At 42.5% G+C, this 21909-nt stretch overlaps 1 protein-coding gene across 2 annotated transcripts in view; it reads right to left on the bottom strand.

Moving 5' to 3' along the window:
* LOC139276002 (RNA-binding Raly-like protein) overlaps nucleotides 1-20997 on the bottom strand; it is a 783670-nt gene extending 762673 nt beyond the window's left edge. For both annotated transcript variants that reach the window (XM_070893323.1, XM_070893332.1), the window contains exon 1: nucleotides 20742-20997. In XM_070893323.1, coding sequence (XP_070749424.1) covers nucleotides 20742-20997 — 256 coding nt within the window. The remainder of the gene's footprint in view (nucleotides 1-20741) is intronic.
* Nucleotides 20998-21909: the final 912 nt, after the last annotated feature.

Raw genomic sequence — 21909 nt, 5'->3', positions numbered from 1 at the left:
TGGCCCGTACTGAAGGACTCTTCCAGATCTGTTAAGGCATGTGACGTGCATCTTCAGCATGCCTAATGCTTGTTCTGTAACATAGAAACATAGAAAATAGGTGCAGGAGTAGGCCATTCAGCCCTTCTAGCCTGCACCGCCATTCAATGAGTTCATGGCTGAACATGAAACTTCAGTACCCCATTCCTGCTTTCTCGCCATACCCCTTGATCCCCCGAGTAGTAAGGACTTCACCTAACTCCCTTTTGAACATATTTAGTGAATTGGCCTCAACTACTTTCTGTGGTAGAGAATTCCACAGGTTCACCACTCTCTGGGTGAAGAAGTTTCTCCTCATCTTGGTCCTAAATGGCTTACCCCTTATCCTTAGACTGTGACCCCTGGTTCTGACTTCCCCAACATTGGGAACATTCTTCCTGCATCTAACCTGTCCAAACCCGTCAGAATTTTAAACGTTTCTATGAGGTCCCCTCTCATTCTTCTGAACTCCAGTGAATACAAGCCCAGTTGATCCAGTCTTTCTTGATAGGTCAGTCCCGCCATCCCGGGAATCAGTCTGGTGAATCTTCGCTGCACTCCCTCAATAGCAAGAATGTCCTTCCTCAAGTTAGGAGACCAAAACTATACACAATACTCCAGGTGTGGCCTCACCAAGGCCCTGTACAACTGTAGCAACACCTCCCTGCCCCTGTACCCAAATCCCCTCGCTATGAAGGCCAACATGCCATTTGCTTTCTTAACCGCCTGCTGTACCTGCATGCCAACCTTCAATGACTGATGTACCATGACACCCAGGTCTCGTTGCACCTCCCCTTTTCCTAATCTGTCACCATTCAGATAATAGTCTGTCTCTCTGTTTTTACCACCAAAGTGGATAACCTCACATTTATCCACATTATACTTCATCTGCCATGCATTTGCCCATTCACCTAACCTATCCAAGTCACTCTGCAGCCTCATAGCATCCTCCTCGCAGCTCACACTGCCACCCAACTTAGTGTCATCCGTAAATTTGGAGATACTACATTTAATCCCCTCGTCTAAATCATTAATGTACAATGTAAACAGCTGGGGCCCCAGCACAGAACCTTGCGGTACACCACTAGTCACTGTCTGCCATTCTGAAAAGTACCCATTTACTCCTACTCTTTGCTTCCTGTCTGACAACCAGTTCTCAATCCACGTCAGCACACTACCCCCAATCCCATGTGCTTTAACTTGCACATTAATCTCTTGTGTGGGACCTTGTCGAAAGCCTTCTGAAAGTCCAAATATACCACATCAACTGGTTCTCCTTTGTCCACTTTACTGGAAACATCCTCAAAAAATTCCAGAAGATTTGTCAAGCATGATTTCCCTTTCACAAATCCATGCTGACTTGGACCTATCATGTCACCATTTTCCAAATGCGCTGCTATGACATCCTTAATAATTGATTCCATCATTTTACCCACTACTGAGGTCAGGCTGACCGGTCTATAATTCCCTGTTTTCTCTCTCCCTCATTTTTTAAAAAGTGGGGTTACATTGGCTACCCTCCACTCGATAGGAACTGATCCAGAGTCAATGGAATGTTGGAAAATGACTGTCAATGCATCCGCTATTTCCACGGCCACTTCCTTAATTACTCTGGGATGCAGTCCATCAGGCCCTGGGTATTTATCGGCCTTCAATCCCATCAATTTCCCCAACACAATTTCCCGACTAATAAAGATTTCCCTCAGTTCCTCCTCCTTACTAGACCCTCTGACCCCTTTTATATCCGGAAGGTTGTTTGTGTCCTCCTTAGTGAATACCGAACCAAAGTACTTGTTCAATTGGTCTGCCATTTCTTTGTTCCCCGTTATGACTTCCCCTGATTCTGACTGCAGGGGACCTACGTTTGCTTTTACTAACCTTTTTCTCTTTACATCCTATAGAAACTTTTGCAATCTGCCTTAATGTTCCCTGCAAGCTTCTTTTCGTATTTCATTTTCCCTGCCCTAATCAAACCCTTTGTCCTCCTCTGTTGAGTTCTAAATTTCTCCCAGTCCCCGGGTTCGCTGCTATTTCTGGCCAATTTGTATGCCACTTCCTTGGCTTTAATAGTATCCCTGATTTCCCTAGATAGCCACGGTTGAGCCACCTTCCCTTTTTTATTTTTACGCCAGACAGGAATGTACAATTGTTGTAGTTCATCCATGCGGTCTCTAAATGTCTGCCATTGCCCATCCACAATCAACCCCTTAAGTATCATTCGCCAATCTAACACATCTGGTGAATATGTGGCTCTCATTATAACACTCCTCGGCCTCAGTACTTGGCGTCCTTAAGGGTGTCAAGAGCCACATCTTCAGTGGATAGCCCTTGTCTCCAAGCAATCAGCCGGTAAGTCTGTGTGGAGGTGCGAAGAGGGAGGGTGGACTGACGCAGCAGGAAAAGTCATGACAGCTGCTAGAGAATGTGGCGTACACATGCATGATGATCTGTTTATGGTTGTAGACGAGCTGCACATTGAGGGAGTGGAAGACCTTGTGGTTCACGAACATTCCTGGGTGATGATGGGGTGCCTTCATGGTCACATGTGTGCAGTCAATGATGCCCTGCACCTGTGGGAAGTCAGGCAGCCAAGCGCCCGCTCAGTAACACTGGCCTCCTCAGTGGCAAAGTTGATATAATTGGCTAACTTGTGAAATGTGGCATTGGTCACCTGGGTGATGCATTTGTGGACGGCCGACTGTGAGATCCCACAAATGTCTGCTGCAGATTCCTGGAAAGAGCCTAAGGTGAAGAAGTTGAGGGCGGTGGTGACTTTGACAGCCACTAGGATGACCTACTGCAGTGAGACCAGTGTGTTACTGCAAGCTCTGCCTTTACTTGCACATGTGTACATTTGAACCATTACCAGTGGAACTGATAATTGTAGCACTAACTCCCAATGTTTATTATCACCAATCATTTTACCTCTCCCAAACATGATTTTCAATAAATACCATTACTTTATGCATGGAATGCCCATAAATTTAGATTAGGACAGAAAATATATTTTGTGGTATATATTTACAGATTGATGTGTTCAGGGGTGATTAACAGCATTACTACATCGACTGAAGCCTACTTTTAAGCTCTTTGCCTCTTTCAGAAACCAAGCAGTTTGTTTCAGCTTCTTACTTCTCTTATGGGAAAGAGCAACCACCTCCCTTGTAGGTTTAGCTGCTTTCATCTTTTTGCCTCTCTCATAACACAGTCACACCCTCCAGATTCCTATCTCAAAATATGCAAGGGTGTGCTCTCTTACTGACCAGTACATTTCCTTCTGGCCTCTGTCCTATCTCACCAGCACTTTGGGAAGTTTTTTCTTGTCACAGGATCATAAAATCTTACAGCACAGAAGGAGGCCATTCAGTCCACCATGCCTGTGTCAGCTCTTTGAAAGAGCAATCCAATTAGCTGCACTCTCCTGTTCTTTCCCCATAGTCCTGAACATTTTGTCTTTTGAATGAGACATTAAACCAAGGCCCCGTCTGCTCTCTCAGGTGGATGTAAAAAATCCCATGGCACTATTTTGAAGAAGAGCAGGGGAGTTCTCCCCTGTGTCCTGGCTAATATTTATCCCTCAATCAACATCACTAAAAAACAGATAATCTGGTATTTTTAACATATTGCTGTTTTTGGAAGCTTGTTGTGCACAAATTGTTGCCACATTTCCTACATTACAATAGTGACTATGCTTCATTGGCTGTAAAGAGCTTTGTCCTGAGGTGGTGAAAGGCACGATATAAATGTAAATCTTTTAAGTATATATCCAATTTCTTTTTGAAAGAATGAGGAATGAGGAAAAAGATGACTTTGGACCTATGGTACCCAAAATTCTCCACCCTGGGTCATTCCCGGTGTCATTTCTAGGTCTGTTGTTGAGTAATTGATAGAGACTGATTGCTATAATTAGTCAACAACTCCATTATCATTGTATCATGTGATTACTAGGATGGTCGATAGCAAACTGGATGGACCTTGACCTATTTTAGTCTAGCAATTCCTATGTTATGAAGATACTATTTTCTCATAGCTTAGGTCATTTTTTTTCCTTTATTGCTACTACTTGTTTAGTACAACTACTCAACTACTATTACAGGCTTAGGCCTCTTTTAATATATCAGCCTCTAGCTACAAGCCTGTCACATAAACTAGTGCATATATAACATTGTATTCTTGTCATTGAGAGCTGCTGGACATCTGTAACAGATGAAATCATAAGTGAGGTACAGAGGTAAAATGGTGAGAATTGATGAGCTTTTTTTGTAATATGTCATCCTTGCATCTAATAACATCTAGAAATTTCTAAGGAAATAATTTTAAAACTTCAAAATAATATTTAAACATGGCCAGTATTATATTTTATGTGTTGGGCTAGTCACAAAAAACAGGTTTGTCAAAAAATATACGCAATCACATGTATCTTGCAGTAGACTATTATTCCTCATAATGGAAAAAATGGCAAAGCAATTTATTTATACACAAGTCTAAAATGTGGAGGTAGAAAAAAACATTAATAAGCATCCTAATAAGCTGTGCTTTAGTTCCTGATGTTCATTAATCAGATTAAAGGAGCAGAATCTTTGGAGCTCATGCACTTTGCCCTGGGTGACTGCCAATCTGTTTCTGCTAACGTGGTCAAATACTAGTCTGGTGTAATACAGCACGGATAAATGATTTCCATTTAGTTTGCTTCAGAGTATTGAATTCAAGCCTACAACAGCTCAATGACCAGCTTTTGCTGCAGAGTGAATGCAATAATAACTACATAACTTTTAGCTTCTTCAAACTATGAGTCCCATGGAAGTGATATATGAAGATTTCCTAATTTTGTGAAGCAAAATAACTTTGTAACTGTATTTGTTGCCCCTCACACTAAAGCATTGTTTTGTGACTCTTAAAACTGTATTAATTCTATAAAACATATTTAAATATCTTGTATTTAATGGGACTTTTATGTGTAATATCCATGTTACTGAGAATCCTCTGGCAGGATTATGAAAGTTCAATATATTTGGTACGGCTGCTCAGCACAGATAGGCAGCTTTACCAATTAACATTACAATGACTTTCCTCAGACCACATACTGTTGGTCATTATTCAACTTATTTAAGGATTTTATGTAAATGTGATGAGTAATCAATAACCTATATTGGATGGGAGAACTCTACAAATTAAGTTGCAAGATTGGAATTACTTTATTTTGGTTTTGGGTGTTCTGATGCCTAGATTTTTAACAATCTTTCCTTTATCAGCATTATACACACTGCATGCAGATTAATGAACCACGGCAAACATACATATAAACTCCTTAGCTCAGAGAGGCCATTCTACACCAGACTGCAGCTACTGATGAACTATTTTCAGAACAGAGAAGCTGATGGATAGATGATGCTCAAGTTATGTAAAATTATTATATTTTTATAGAAATGCGAGTACAATATCTTAACATTCGTTTGTGAGTTCAAGAGACAGAAAAAAGAATGCTACCTACTTTAATTAAAAACAGTAACTTCCAATATTTTACACAGAGGCAAAAACCTCTGTCAGGTATTCTGAACCATCTATTGCTGGCTTAAGCAGAAATCCAATTTGTGACAGTGTTTCTTTAACCACCATAGGGACACCATTGCTGCTTGTCTTTGTACAATAATATGAATAGAATAACAAAATTGTGACCAGTTTATGTTCTATAGATGCACTTTAAAATGTTCTGGGAAATCATAGATCGTGAAACAATAATAAGTTTCACTCAAAATTCTGTAGAACGCCACATAGCATAACTCTGGAGAACAAATTAGTACAATAATGCTGTCGTAGTGGGAATTCACTCCATGAAGGAAAAACACTGGAGTCCTTTGGTAATGAGCTGAAGCAATACTGCAAGATAAAACACTCAGCAAAGTACTGAAGTTGCAAGTCAACAACTGAAATCTAACATTTTTAAATAATGTATAGCGTCTCCTTTAATCAAGTTTAGAAACAGCAATTATGTTCCAGGCAATATTGACTCACAACATCAAGCATACCAGAACTACAGTACAAACGTTAATGTATCCATCTTCAGCCAGAAGTGCTGAGTGGATGATCCATATCGGCCTCCTCCTGAGGTCCTCACCATCACAGAAGCCAGTCTTGAGTCAATTCAGTTAACTCCATATGATATCAAGAAACGGCTGAGTGCACTGGATACAGCAAAGGCTATGGACCCTGACAACATCCCGGCTGTTGTGCTGAAGACTTTTGCTCCAGAACTAGCCGCGCCTCTATCCAAGATGTTCCAGTACAGCTACAACACTGGCATCTACCCGACAATGTGGAAAACTGCCCAGATATGTCCTGTCCACAAAAAGCAGGACAAATCCAATTTGGCCAATTACCACCCCATCAGTGTACTCTCAATCATCAGATAAATGATGGAAGGTGTTGTCTACATGCTATCAAGTGGCATTTGCTCACCAATAACTTGCTCATCAATGCTCAGTTTAGGTTCCGCCAGGACCACTCGGCTCCAGACGTCATTACAGACTTGATCCAAACGTGGACAAAAGAGCTGACTTCCAGAGGTGCGGTGAGAGTGACTGCCCTTGACATCAAATCAGCATTTGACCGAGTGTGGCATCAAGGAGCCCTAGTAAAACTGAAGTCAATGGGAATCAGGTGGAAAACACTCCACTGGCTGGAGTCATACCTAATGAAAGGTGGTAGTGTTGGTTGGAGATCAATCATCATAGCCCCTGGACATCACTGCAGGAGTTCCTCAGGGCAGTGTACTAGGCCCAACCATCTTCACCTCCTCCATCATAAGGTCAGAAGTAGGGATGTTCGCTGATGACTGCGAAGTGTTCCATGCCATTTGCAACTCTTCAGATAATGGAGCATGCAGCAAGACCTGGACGACAATCAGGTTTGGGCTGATAAGTGGCAAGTAACATTCGCACCACACAAATGCCAGGCAATGACTATCTCCAACAAGCGAGAGTCTAACCACCACCTCTTGACTTTCAAACAGCAGTACCATTGCCGAATCCCCCACCATCAATATTCTGGGCGTCACCATTGACCAGAAACTTAACTGGACCAGTCACATAAATACTGTGGCAACAAGAGCAGGTCAGAGGTTGGGTATTCTGTGATGAATGTCTCACCTCCTGACTCCCCAAAGCCTTTCCACCATTTATAAGGCACAAGTCAGGAGTGTGATGGAATACTCGCCACTTGCCTGGATGAGTGCAGCTCCGACAACACTCAAGAAGTTCGATACCATCCAGGACAAATTAGCCCGCTTGATTGGCACTCCATCCACCAGCTTAAACATTCACTCTCTCCATCACCGACATACCCCCCCATGGCTGCAGTGTGTACCATCTACAAGATGCACTGCAGCAACTCACCAAGGCTTCTTTGGCAGCACCTCCCAAACCTAAGACCTCGATCACCTAGAAGGACAAGGGCAGCAGGCACATTGGAGCTCCACCACCTCCATGTTCCCCTCCAAGTTATACACCAGCCTGACTCGGAAATATATCTCCGATCCTTCAACGTCGCTGGGTCAAAATCCTGGAACTCCCTCCCTAACAGCACTGTGGGAGTACCTTCACCACACAATCTGCAGCGGTTCAAGAAGGCAGCTCACCACCAACTTCTCAAGGGCAATTAGGGATGGACAATAAATGCTGGCCTTGCCAGTGACACCCACATTCCATGAATGAATTAAAAAAAAGAAAAGTTTAAGAAGCTGAAAAATATTCTCGCAAATAGTCACAAAAATAATTTACTACAGGTCTATATACCAAGAACATAAATGGCATGCAATATTATTCAACAGTGTTGGCTAGATGCAGCACAGAGTCACTAATATATTCATTCTACAAGTGCATAATTTCTTAACAACCAGTTTACTGCAAGGTTAAATTAAAGTGCGGCTCAGGAATAAGTCTCCGCATCCCACCAATTTTCCTGTTAAATATGTTTGTGTTCCAGGGTCATAATTAAATACATATGACTTACTCATGATTCAGAAATACATTATTAAACCATTCATCCTGCTTTTACAAAAGATTCACTTAATATCAATGATATCAGTCTTTACAATAACATTTCTTGCATCGTTCATTCACTTTGTGACCATTAATTTTTCTTCATAAGTTAAATGTCTGTCCTTCTTCCTCATTGCTCAAGTCTCTGCTTTCTGTTTTTAATTGGTTAATTTAGTTATTTTATGTTATTGTTATTCAGCATTAATATCGTGAAAAACTTCTCTCTCTAATTCGGCCAGGAAAGAAGCTACGCAATCACATTCCAATGTAAGTAATTCCTTGAGATTCAGCCTCCACATCATTTTCTCAACCACTCAATGAAATATCCCTAAAAATAAAATTGAACACGTAAAAAAAAGAGATCAAAAATTCAAAACTTACCATGAACCTGACTCTAACAACTTCCCTCTCCCTTCAACAAGTGCATAACATACCTTGCCAGGCATCCAAACACCATGGTCTCCAGTTACACCTCTGCCAACAGGTACACTTTTGCCCAGGCAAGCAAGTGGACAAAACTTAGATTAACTTTGTCCACCAGAGCCACTAAAGCTTTCTTTAATGGCAGAACTCCCGACAGCCATTGCACGGCCCTCCATCCCACTCTCCCAACAAGCGCAGGAGACGGTCTGCTGGAATTTGCCTCTGCTTCCTTATTAAAGAAATCCTCTCTTATCTTCCCCATTCATGGCTACAATGTTAATTTTAATTTCAGAGAACCTTTTGCAATTCCATTTAATTTCTCTTCACAGCGATGGGGATGTACATGATATTTAAATGGTAGTTACTCATTGCGTAGATACCTCAACTAAAAACTTAAAGAATGTAAGAAAGCAATTCACTCTTTGGATTCCCTAGCAAGTAAAAAAATCATGAGTGGAGATTACAACTGTCTTATTTATTTTTCCCAGATGCAGTTTACAGGTTCCACAGTTCAACCAATCTATATCTCTGAAGGACTCAGCGGGGTTGAGCTAATTTTTTTCTGAGAACATTTAGCAAACAACTCCAATGATTTAAGTGTGTTTACTTTTGAGGAACAAGCTTCCCATCTTTATAATGATTTTCATAAAATACAATGGTTAGAATTACCAAACAATCCACCAGCGCCCGATTGCCGCCCAAAAGACCGCTAAGATTCCCAAGATTATCGCCAGCGAAAACTTCTCCCCCAAAAAAGAAAAAAATCAGTGAAAAAAGGGGCGTTGCACCCTGATTTTCGGCAAAAAAATGGAATCTTGGGCCGATTGGGCGGTTCTTAAAGAAAATGGGCGATAATTAATAAATTTACTGAAAAATTTACTCTGAGGCTGCGGGTTGGGTCTAGGAGGAGAAAAACGCAAAAAATATTTTTTCAAAAAACAAAATAAAAAATCATAAAAGCATTCTCAGGACCATTTTCACTTAAATCACTACAAGAGAATTTAAAAATAATTAGTAAAAAAACAATTACTTACCTTGTTTTTTGCAGGGCTACTCACCTACCGCCCAGCTCTGCTGATTCTCGTGGGCATTTTTTAAATACTTACCAACGGATCACCGCTGAGCCAAAAATCGTGCCATGGCTATCTGTGGGCGGTGCATGCCGGCGGTCCGCTCCGCAGAGATACTTCGAAACCACCGGCGTAACTCAGCTGGGGAATTTTTCGGCGACCTGGTTCTCGCCCAAAATGACCAATACCGCCGAGAAACCGGGCGGTGAACCACTGGAAATTCTAGTCTTAAGTACTTCTGTGACTGTCAATACTGCTGTAATATGGACTTGTATTTCACTGCAACACAAAACTACAATGGGGCTGATTTTCAATTTGCTATCTGAGTATAAAACTGGCATTGTGGGTTAGATTATAGAAACCACCATCTTTTTATTGCCATGGAAATGAAAATGAAAATTGGGTGGTTTCTATAGCAGGCACCCAATCCGCAAAGTCAGTTTTATGCCCAAGTGGCGAGTTCATGAAATAGAGTTGGTGGTCTGCACAGAACTGTTTTAAACGCAGTGCACTTAAACAGAATGTTTTATTTGGGAATTTGGAAAGAGTGGGAATTTGGAGAAGAGGGGGAAGGAGTTGCTGTTTGTTGCCTACATTACTGGTAGTGCTTTGTGTTACAGGTAGATATCTAATTTCAATATCTGTAACTTAATCTAGATCCATTGAGTAGTCAAGAAACTAAACTGTAAACGAAGTTACTTAAATACAAATGTAATTAAACTTAATTAAATAGAACAAGGTCTTGTATGGATGGCAGTGCAGGTAGTGAGCCGCAACTGCAGTATGTGGGAGTTTATGGACAGTATTGTGAACCCAGACGACCACATTTGCAGTTACTGCCTGCATCTTGAGGAATTTCAGCTCAGAATTTTGAGCTGGAGTCTGAGGTGCAGACATTGCGGGGCATCAGGAAGGGGGAGAGTTACCTGGACACTTTGATCCAGGAGGCGGTCACGCCCCTTAGGTTAGATAATAGTACAAGTCTGGTTAGTGGTCAGGGACAGGAGGGTGTGATTGCAACTCGGGCAAGTAAGGGGCGCCAGGTGCAGTGCAGGAGGAGCCTCGCCATTTGTACTTATCCAACAGGTATGAGGTTCTTGCTGCCTGTGTGGATGAGGGAAAAGCCTGCAGGATGGATGAGCAGGCTGACCATGGCACCATGGTGCAGGAGGCCATTTAAGTGGGGGAGTGAAAGGGAATGTATTTGTGAAAGGGGACAGTATACTCGGAGGGATAGAAACTGTTCTCTGCAGCCACAACCAGGAGCTCTGAATGTTGTGTTCTTGCCAGGGTCAAGGACATCTCCTCTCGGTTGGAGAAGAATTTGGATTGGGAAGTGGAGGATCCAGTTTTTGTGGCCCACGTAAAAACCAGCGACATAGGTAGAACTAGAAATGAGGTTCTGCTGAGAGAGTTTGAGAAGTTAGGGACCAAATTAAAAAGCAGAACCTCAAAGGTAATAATCTCTGGATTGTTACCTGAGCCACGCGCCAATTGGCACGGGGATAAGCAGATTAGAAGGTTAAATGCGTGGCTCAAAGATTGGTGTGTGATGCAGGGGTTTTGCTTCGTGCGGCACTGGCACCAATACTGGGAAAAGAGGGAGCTGTTCCGTTGGGACGGGCTCCACATGAACCGGGCTATAAACAGTGTCCTAGCGAATTAAATAACTAGGGCAGTAGACGGGGCTTTAAACTAATGAAAGGTGTGTGGGAGGATTCAGGAAAGAGTAAATTTAAAAGCAACAAAGAAATGTCAAGGCTCCAGAACAGAGCAGAGTTTTGGGTAAAAATAAGCAGAGTGGGTCACGAAGAGGCAAAGAGAGTAACAAAGGTAATCGGGCATCAATGACTAATGTAACATCAGGGAGAAATAGAAAAAAGTCAAAGCTGAAGGCACTATATCTGAATGCGCAAAGCATTCATAACAAAATAGAAGAATTAATAGCACAGATAGAAATTAATAGGTTTGATCTAATAGAAACATAGAAACATAGAAAATAGGTGCAGGAGTAGGCCATTCGGCCCTTCTAGCCTGCACCGCCATTCAATGAGTTCATGGCTGAACATGAAATTTCAGTACCCCATTCCTGCTTTCTTGCCATACCCCTTGATCCCCCTAGTAGTAAGGACTTCATCTAACTCCTTTTTGAATATATTTAGTGAATTGGCCTCAACAACTTTCTGTGGTAGAGAATTCCACAGGTTCACCACTCTCTGGGTGAAGAAGTTTCTCCTCATCTCGGTCCTAAATGGCTTACCCCTTATCCTGAGACTGTGACACCTGGTTTTGGACTTCCCCAACATTGGGAACATTCTTCCTGCATCTAACCTGTCTGAACCCATCAGAATTTTAAACGTTTCTATGAGGTCCCCTTTCATTCTTCTGAACTCCAGTGAATACAAGCCCAGTTGATCCAGTCTTTCTTGATAGGTCAGTCCCGCCATCCCGGGAATCAGTCTGGTGAACCTTCGCTGCACTTCCTCAATAGCAAGAATGTGCTTCCTCAAGTTAGGAGACCAAAACTGTGCACAATACTCCAGGTGTGACCTCACCAAGGCCCTGTACAACTGTAGCAACACCTCCCTGCCCCTGTACTCAAATCCCCTCGCTATGAAGGCCAACATGCCATTTGCTTTCTTAACCGCCTGCTGTACCTGCATGCCAACCTTCAATGACTGATGTACCGTGACACCCAGGTCTCGTTGCACCTCCCCTTTTCCTAATCTGTCACCATTCAGATAATAGTCTGTCTCTCTGTTTTTACCACCAAAGTGGATAACCTCACATTTATCCACATTATACTTCATCTGCCATGCATTTGCCCACTCACCTAACCTATCCAAGTCACTCTGCAGCCTCATAGCATCCTCCTCGCAGCTCACACTGCCACCCAACTTATTGTCATCCGCAAATTTGGAGATACTACATTTAATCCCCTCGTCTAAATCATTAATGTACAGTGTAAACAGCTGGGGCCCCAGCACAGAACCTTGCGGTACACCACTAGTCACTGCCTGCCATTCTGAAAAGTACCCATTTACTCCTACTCTTTGCTTCCTGTCTGACAACCAGTTCTCAATCCATGTCAGCACACTACCCCCAATCCCATGTGCTTTAACTTTGCACATTAATCTCTTGTGTGGGACCTTGTCAAAAGCCTTCTGAAAGTCCAAATATACCACATCAACTGGTTCTCCCTTGTCCACTCTACTGGAAACATCCTCAAAAAATTCCAGAAGATTTGTCAAGCATGATTTCCCTTTCACAAATCCATGCTGACTTGGACCTATCATGTCACCTCTTTCCAAATGCGCTGCTATGACATCCTTAATAATTGATTCCATCATTTTACCCACTACTGAGGTCAGGCTGACCGGTCTATAATTCCCTGTTTTCTCTCTCCCTCCTTTTTTTAAAAAGTGGGGTTACATTGGCTACCCTCCACTCGATAGGAACTGATCCAGAGTCAATGGAATGCTGGAAAATGACTGTCAATGCATCCGCTATTTCCAAGGCCACCTCCTTAAGTACTCTGGGATGCAGTCCATCAGGCCCTGGGGATTTATCGGCCTTCAATCCCATCAATTTCCCCAACACAATTTCCCGACGAATAAAGATTTCCCTCAGTTCCTCCTCCTTACTAGACCCTCTGACCTCTTTTATATCCGGAAGGTTGTTTGTGTCCTCCTTAGTGAATACCGAACCAAAGTACTTGTTCAATTGGTCTGCCATTTCTTTGTTCCCCGTTATGACTTCCCCTGATTCTGACTGCAGGGGACCTACGTTTGTCTTTGCTAACCTTTTTCTCTTTACATATCTATAGAAACTTTTCCAATCCGTCCTAATGTTCCCTGCAAGCTTCTTCTCGTACTCCATTTTCCGTGCCCTAATCAAACCCTTTGTCCTCCTCTGCTGAGTTCTAAATTTCTCCCAGTCCCCGGGTTCACTGCTATTTCTGGCCAATTTGTATGCCACTTCCTTGGCTTTAATATTATCCCTGATTTCCCTTGATAGCCACGGTTGAGCCACCTTCCCTTTTTTATTTTTACGCCAGACAGGAATGTACAATTGTTGTAGTTCATCCATGTGGTCTCTAAATGTCTGCCATTGCCCATCCACAGTCAACCCCTTAAGTATCATTCACCAATCTATCCTAGCCAATTCACGCCTCATACTTTTAAAGTTGCCCTTCTTTAAGTTCTATGTTTCTATGTTCTATGTTTCTATGTAAGGGTAATACAGTAATCATGGGGGACTTTAATCTACATATATACTGCGCAAACCACAACTTGTAGTAATAGTGTGGAGGACAAATTCATGAAATATATGCACAATATTATTCTAGATCATTATGTTGAGGAACGAACTAGGAAACAAGTTATTTTAGACCTAGTATTGTGCAATGAGAAAGAGTTAATTAATAACCTTGTAATAAAGAGTGACCATAATATGATAGAATTTTATATCAAGTTTGAAAGTCATTTAGTTAAATCCGAAATGAGGTTCTTAAATATAAACAAAGCAAATTACATCGATATGAGGGGTGAATTGGCTAAGGTAGATTGGGAAACTACATTAAAAGATTTGACATTAGACAAGCAATGTTTAGCATTTAAAGAATTAATACATAATTTACAACAAATATATATTCCTTTAAGGTACAAAAACCCCACAGAAAAAGTGGTCCAACCATGGCTAAAAAGAGAAGTTAAAGATAGCATTAGAATATAAAGAGCAGAAGAAATAGGAGCTGGAGTAGGCCATACGGCCCCTCGAGCCTGCTCCGCCATTTAAATACGATCATGGCTGATCCGATCATGGACTCAGCTCCACTTCCCTGCCCGCTCCCCATAACCCCTTATTCCATATTATCGATTAAGAAACTGTCTATCTCTGTCTTAAATCTACTCAATGACCCAGCTTCCACAGCTCTCTGAGGCAACGAATTCCACAGCTTCACAACCCTCTGAGAGAAGAAATTCCTGCTCATCTCAGTTTTAAATGGGTGGCACCTTATTCTAAGATTATGCCCCCTAGTTCTAGTCTCCCCCATTAGTGGAAACATCCTCCCTGCATCCACTCTGTCAAGCCCCCTCACAAACTTATACGTTTCGATAAGATCACCTCTCATTCTTCTGAATTCCAATGAGTAGAGGCCAAACCTACTCAACCTTTCCTCATAAGTCAACCCCCTCATCTCTGGAATCAACCTAGTGAACTTTCTCTGAACTGCTTCCAAAGCAAGTATATCCTTTCTTAAATATAGAAACCAAAACTGGATGCAGTATTCCAGGTGTGGCCTCACCAATACCCTGTATAACTGTAGCAAGACTTCCCTGCTTTTATACTCCATCCCCATTACAATGAAGGCCAAGATTCCAATGGCCTTCCTTATCATTTGCTGTACCTGCATACTAACCTTTTGTGTTTCATGCACAAGTACCCCCAGGTCCCACTGTACTGCAGCACTTTGCAATCTTTCTCCATTTAAATAATAACTTGCTCTTTGATTTTTCTGCCAAAGTGCATAACCTCACACTTTCCAACATTATACTCCATCTGCCAAATTTTTGCCCACTCACTTAGCCTGTCTATGTCCTTTTGCGGATTTTTTATGTCCTCCTCACATATTGCTTTTCCTCCCATCTTTGTATAGTCAGCAAACCTGGCTATGTTACACTCAGTCCCTTCTTCTAAGTCATTAATCTAGATTGTAAATAGTTGTGGTCCAAGCACTGATCCCTGCGGCACCCCACTAGTTACTGATTGCCAACCCGAGAATGAACCATTTATCCCGACTCTCTGTTTTTTGTTATTTAGCCAATCCTCTATCCATTCTAATATATTACCCCAACCCCGTAAACTTTTATCTTGTGCAGCAACCTAATATGTGGCACCTTGTCAAATGCTTTCTGGAAGTCCAAATACACCACATCCATTGGTTCCCCTTTATCCACCATGTTTGTTACATCCTCAAAGAATTCCAGAAAATTTGTCAAACATGACTTGCCCTTCATAAATCCATGCTGACTCTGCCTGACTGAATTATGCTTTTCCAAATGTCCTGCTACTGCTTCTTTAATAATGGACTCCAACATTTTCCCAACCACAGATGTTAGGCTAACTAGTCTATAGTTTCCTGCTTTTTGTCTGCCTCCTTTTTTAAATAGGGGCGTTACATTTGCGGTTTTCCAATCTGCTGGGACCTCCCCAGAATCCAGGGAATGTTGGTAAATTACAACCAATGCATCCACTATCCTTGCCGCTACTTCTCTTAATAGACTGTAAAAGCTTCTATAGGTATATAGAAAGGAAAAGATTAGTAAATGTAAATGTGGGTCCCTTACAGGCTGAGACAGGAGAAATTATAATGGGGAATAAGGAAATGGCAGAGAAATTTAAAAAAAGACTTTGTGTCTGTCTTCGAGAAAGAAGATGCAAAAAATCTCCGGGAACTAGTGGAGAGTCCAGGGTCTAGCAAGAATGAGGAACTGAAAGAAATTGGTATTAGTAAAAAAATAGTACTGGAGACATTAATGGGACTGAAAGCCAATAAATCCCCTGGACCTGATCGCCTGCATCGTAGGGTTTTGAAATAGGTGCCTACAGAGATAGTGGATGCATTGGTTGTCATCTTCCAAAATTCCATAGAATCGAGAACGGTTCTCGTAAATTGGAAGGTAGCAAACATAACCTCACTATTTAAGAAAGGAGGGAGAGTGAAAACCGTGGAACTACAGACCAGTTATTTGACATCAGTAGTAGAGAAAATGCTAGAATCTATTACTCAGGACATGGTAGCAGGGCACTTAGAAAATTGCAATTGAATTGGGCAGAGTCAACATGGATTTATGAAAGGGAAATCATATGTTTGACAAATCTGTCAGAGTGTTTTTAGGTTGTAACTAGCAGAATAAATAAGGGGAAACCAGTGGATGTGATGTATTTGGATTTTCAGAAGGCATTTGATAAGGTGCCACACAAGAGGTTATTAAATTAGGGCTCATTGGATTGGGGGCAATATACTAGCATGGATTGAGGATTGGTTGACAGACAGAAAACAGAAGGGCTGAAATCCGCCTCCATGCCCCTGCCTAAAACGCGGCACGCCCAACGTGTTTCGACTGTTTTTAAAAACAGCAGTCGATGTGGTGGCCTCTTGTGCAAAAATTCCGTTCTTTGGCTTTTTTTTTCTACTGGCCCAGAAATCAGTCATAATGGGGGCGGAAGTGCAGCGGTGAGCATGTGTTCGGTAAGTAGAGGGGCAGAAGTGGGGGGTGGGCAGTGTCTGCCGTTGTCACTCTCAGTGTAGTGCTGATGACATCATCACGCTGGCACATCACCACGTCTCTCCCCTTTAATTAAAGGGGAAAGCTGCTGCAATTCTTTAAGTTGGGCCCACTGGACCACCAGGGAGGGTTTCGGCTGGGCCAACGGCCTGGCATCCAAGAGGGGGTGCCAGTCTCTATGTTGGCAACCCGGCCGAACCCGGGGCATAATTGTCGGCCCAACCTGGCAGTTGGCAGACAAAAAAAATAAGATGGCGGTCATGGCTGTAGGTCCTCCCCTTTAATGGCAGCCGCACCGCCATTTTACAAGCAGGATAAATGGGACATTTTCTGGTTGGCAAACAGTAACTAGTGGGGTGCCGCAGGGATCGGTGCTGGGGCCTCAACTATTTACAATCTATATTAATTATTTGGATGAAGGAACCTAGTGTAATGTAACCAAGTTTGCTGATGATACAGAGATGGGTGGGAAAGCAAATTGTGAGGAGGACACAAAAAATCTGCAAATGGAAATAGACAGGCTACGTGAGTGGGCAAAGATTTGGCAGATGGAGTATAATGTGGGAAAATATGAGATTATCCACTTTGGCAGAAAAAACAGAAGAGCAAATTATAATTTAAATGGAGAAAAATTGTAAAGTGCTGCAGTACAGAGAGACCTGGGGGTTCTTGTGCATGAAACACAAAACGTTAGTATGCAAATAGAGCAAGTAATCAGGAAGGCAACTGGAATATTGGCCTTTATTGTAAGGGGGATGGAGTATAAAAGCAGAGAAGTCCTGCTACAACTGTACAGGGTATTGGTGAGGCCACACCTAGAGTACTGCATACAGTTTTGGTCTCCGTATTTAAGGAAGGATATACTTGCATTGGAGGCTGTTCAGAGAAAGTTCACTAGGTTGATTCCGGAGAGGAGGGGGTTGACTTATGAAGATAGGTTGAGTAGGTTGGGCCTATACTCACTGAAGAATGAGAGGTGAACTTATCGAAACATATAAGATAATGAGGGGGCTTGACAAGGTCGATGCAGAGAGGATATTTCCACTCACAGGCGAATCTAAAACTAGGGGACATAGTTTTAGAATAAGGGGCCGCCCATTTAAAACTGAGATGAGGAGGAATTTCTTCTCTCAAAGGGTTGTAAATTTATGCAATTCTCTGCCCCAGAGAGCTGTGCACCCTTGAATATATTTAAGGCGGAGATAGACAGATTTTTGAACGAAAAGGGAATAAAGGGTTATGGGGAGCAGGCAGGGAAGTGGAGCTGAGTCCATGATCAGATCAGCCTTGATCTTACTAAATGGCGGAGAAGGCTCGAGGGGCCAAATGGCCGACTTCTGCTCCCATTTCTTATGTTTTTATGTTCTTTTGTTCAATCACTCCAAGCATAGTGCACCGACAGAAAAAGCTGTCAGTGGCACCGAGCAGCAGGAGCAAGATTTTCTGCATGGAATTTCGCGTTCGATGGGCCACATCGGCGGTGCACGCTCTGATGATGCACTTAGGATGGATCGGCAGCAGCGGAGCAGTAGTGGGGAGAGCGGATAATCGCCGAGATTCTGCAGGAGCGGAATTTTCAAATTGGCGGCCATTCCACTCCGCAAGCGTGGCCGCTGATTTCCAGTGGTAACAGTCCTTAAGGGAAGGGGCAAATTTGGCCCCAAAGAGTTGGAATAAATGTGTCATTTTTGGGTTGGCAGATTGTAACTAGTGGGGTACCGCAAGGTTTAGTGCTTGGGCCTCAGCTATTCACAATCTATATCAATGATTTGGATGAGGGGACCAAATGTAACATATCCAAGTTCGCTGATGATACAAAGCTAGGTGGGAATGTAAATTGTGAGGAGGATGCAAAGAGGTTTCAAGGGGATATAGACAGACTAAGTGAGTGGGCAAGAACATGGCAAATGGAATATTTTGTGGAGAAATGGTAAGTTATTCACTTTGGTCGGAAAAATAGAAATGCAGAGTAATTTTTAAATGGTGAGAGATTGGGAAATGTTGGTGTTCAGACGGACCTGTACACGAATCACTGAAAGTTATCATGCAGATACAGCAAACAATTAAGAAGGCAAATGGTATTTTGCCCTTTATTACAAGAGGATTTGGGCATAAGAATAAAGAGGGCCAAAATTGCCCCTTTCCTTAAGGCCTCTTACCACCAGAAATCGGCAGCCACGTTGCGGAGTGCAATGGCCGCCATTTAGAAAATTCTGCTCCTGCGGTATCGAGGTGGTGACCCGCTCCCCCACTACCGCGCCGCTGCTGCAGATCCATCCTAAGTGCGTCATCAGAGCACGCACCGCCGATGTTTCCCTCCATTTGGAAGCCAGGCCGCTGGCCCAACCGAAACCCTCCCTGGTGACCCAGTGGACCGAACTTAAATAATCACACCTATCTCCCCTTTAAGTGAAGGGGAGGGACGTGGTGACGCTGCACCGTGGTGACGTCCTAGGCGCTACCCTGCTGACTGAGAGCGGCGGACACTCCGCCTGCCCCCCCAACTTCCCTCCCTCGAGTGTGCGAGCTTCCGCTCACCACCGCACATCCGTCCCCATTATGACCGACCTGTGGTCCACTGAAAAAAAAGCCAAAGAACGGAATTTCGCTCAAGAGGCCACCTTAACAACTGCGCCAGTAAAAACAGACGAAACACGGTAGGTGTGCCCTGTTTCTAGTGGTGGGAATTTCGGCCTCAAGATGTCTTACTGCAATTATATAGGGTCCTTGTGAGACCACACCTGCAGCATTGTGTACAGGTTTGATCGCCTTACCTAAGGAAGGATATACTTGCCATAGAGGGAGTGCAACATAGGTTCACCAGACTGATTCCTGGGATGGTGGGATTGTCCTATGAGGAAAGATTGAGTAGACCAGGCCTATATTCTCTAGAGTTTAGAAGAACGAAAGGTGATCTCATTGCAACATACCAAATTCTTACTGGGCTTGACAGGGTAGATGTCGGGAGGATGTTTCCCCTGGTTGGGAGTCTAGAACTAGGGGTCACAGTCTCAGAAGAAGGGGCAGTCATTTAGGACTGAGATGAGGAGAAATTACTTCAGCAGATGGTTGTGAATCTATGGAATTCTCTACCCCAGAGGGCTGTGGTGGTTCAGTCTTTGAGTATATTCAAGACCGAGATCGATAGATTTTTGGATATTAAGGTGATCAAGGGATATGGGGATAGGGCAGGAAAGTGTTGAGGAAGAAATCAGCCATGATCTTATTGAATGGCGGAGCAGGCTCGAGGGGCCGAATGACCTACTCCAGCTCCTATGTCTTATGTTCTTATGTTCTTGATTGATTTGTGATTATGTCCTAGTTGTGACTAAATACTTTTGAAGAGGTTCTGAAAATGTTAAAACATGCATTGACAAAGGACTTGATGCGACATTCTGATTACGTCCCCCATCGATGTGCACTTTATTATTAATTAAAAGATTAATTCACTCAAGGATTAACTGCTTTCTAAAAGTAATTTGTGCTTATGAAAAGTGTTAATTAAACCTGTTTATCCTTCTTGTTAATAGGTTAATAGAATCAGTTTTGTTCTGGCAATCTATAAAGATTACTGGTTGCTGCCGGTTGTTTCAGTAAAACAGAGATTTAAGGGCTGGTTTATTTCCATTGTTCCCTCTGTGCTTCCCAATGTCCACATAGTACTGACTTAGACACAAGATAAAAGATAGTACATGCTCATCCCATAACTATAACATGTTCTGATATCCTATAACCTCTAATGCAACATGTATCATTTATGGTTTATTCATTAACATAGAAACCATATCAAACAGCCTCTGTATAACATGCTCTTTGCAATAAATACACCTTTATGTGACTGCTTACGTATTATATAGAACACCACAAAAAACAACCTTAAGTAGAAAATAAGGCCATCTTACCAAGGGGTTGTCCTGCAACTATTCTGGAATTTTCCCCTGCCACCGCCGCACGTGCATTCCTTTCACTCATGTATTGTACAAATGCATATCCTTTGTGTACAGAGCAGCCGACTATCTTTCCATATTTGGCAAAAATAGCTTCTATATCAGCTTTTTTCACAATGGCTGTGTTGAGGTTGCCAATGAAGACTCTGGAGTTGATGGATCTGGGATCATTCTTATTGGTAACATTGCTGGTCTGTGTTTTGCCAGTCATTGTAGATTATCTTCGCCTAAGACAGAAGAAAAATAATTCAACACTTAAAAATTTCGGTAGCTGCTCAGTCATGATAATATACTTTAAATCAAAGTCACAAGGACTCGAAGCCCTTGTGGACCAAATACCTTTCCTCCTTTTTAGGTCCGAAGAGCTCTTTCAACTTGCTGTTCGAGACTCTTCTCTGAATATCCATTAATTTCTATAGCAACTCCAACCTACTCATTTAGTTCATATATTAGTGCTATGCAAATTAGACAGTTGGGATTAATCATAACTTTAAATGATGGATTGATGTATTTGACATTTTGTTAACAAAGACCCAACATGTGCCTTTTGAATCAAAAAAAATTGTGTTTAGCATTCGCTTAATATTTCCCCTACTGAAGTAAGTTCTCCATTAATGTGATATGATTCTTTCCACCACAAAAACATGCCACAAGTAATATGCTTGAAAGAACCATTAGGAATTAAAGGATGATTGGATCTGAGTAAATTGCAAATGGCAATTATTCTGGAAACATTCTGATGCAGGAGGGTGTACTGCCGCGCTGCATTCCACTGGACCAGAGATGAAGCGCTGCTTCAAGATTCCAATGGTATGTTTGATAATAATCCTGGTTGTAGTAGGAGCTTTGTTGTACCCGCATTCTGTTCATGATCATGGTGCCTGGGTGTCATGAGTGGCATATAGGACAGCATTAGCCTCCCTGGAATAGTAGAACTTGAGGACACGGCCTTGCACTTGAAGGGGGGTAAATTCAAAACTATTCTCCGGCAATAAGGGCCTCAATATTTACTCGGACCCTGGGGGTGCGGAAGCAGATTTCCGGCCGGGAAACCCGGAAGTAAGGGTTTCCTGGGCGTCCTGCTAAAATTAACAGCAGGACGGCGTTTAATTTTTTTCTGCAG

The sequence above is a fragment of the Pristiophorus japonicus genome, chromosome 1 (assembly GCF_044704955.1).
Source record: "Pristiophorus japonicus isolate sPriJap1 chromosome 1, sPriJap1.hap1, whole genome shotgun sequence".
NCBI classification, from domain to species: domain Eukaryota; kingdom Metazoa; phylum Chordata; class Chondrichthyes; family Pristiophoridae; genus Pristiophorus; species Pristiophorus japonicus.
The sequence above is the reverse complement of the archived record's forward strand: the minus strand, read 5'-3'. Positions and strand labels throughout refer to the sequence as shown.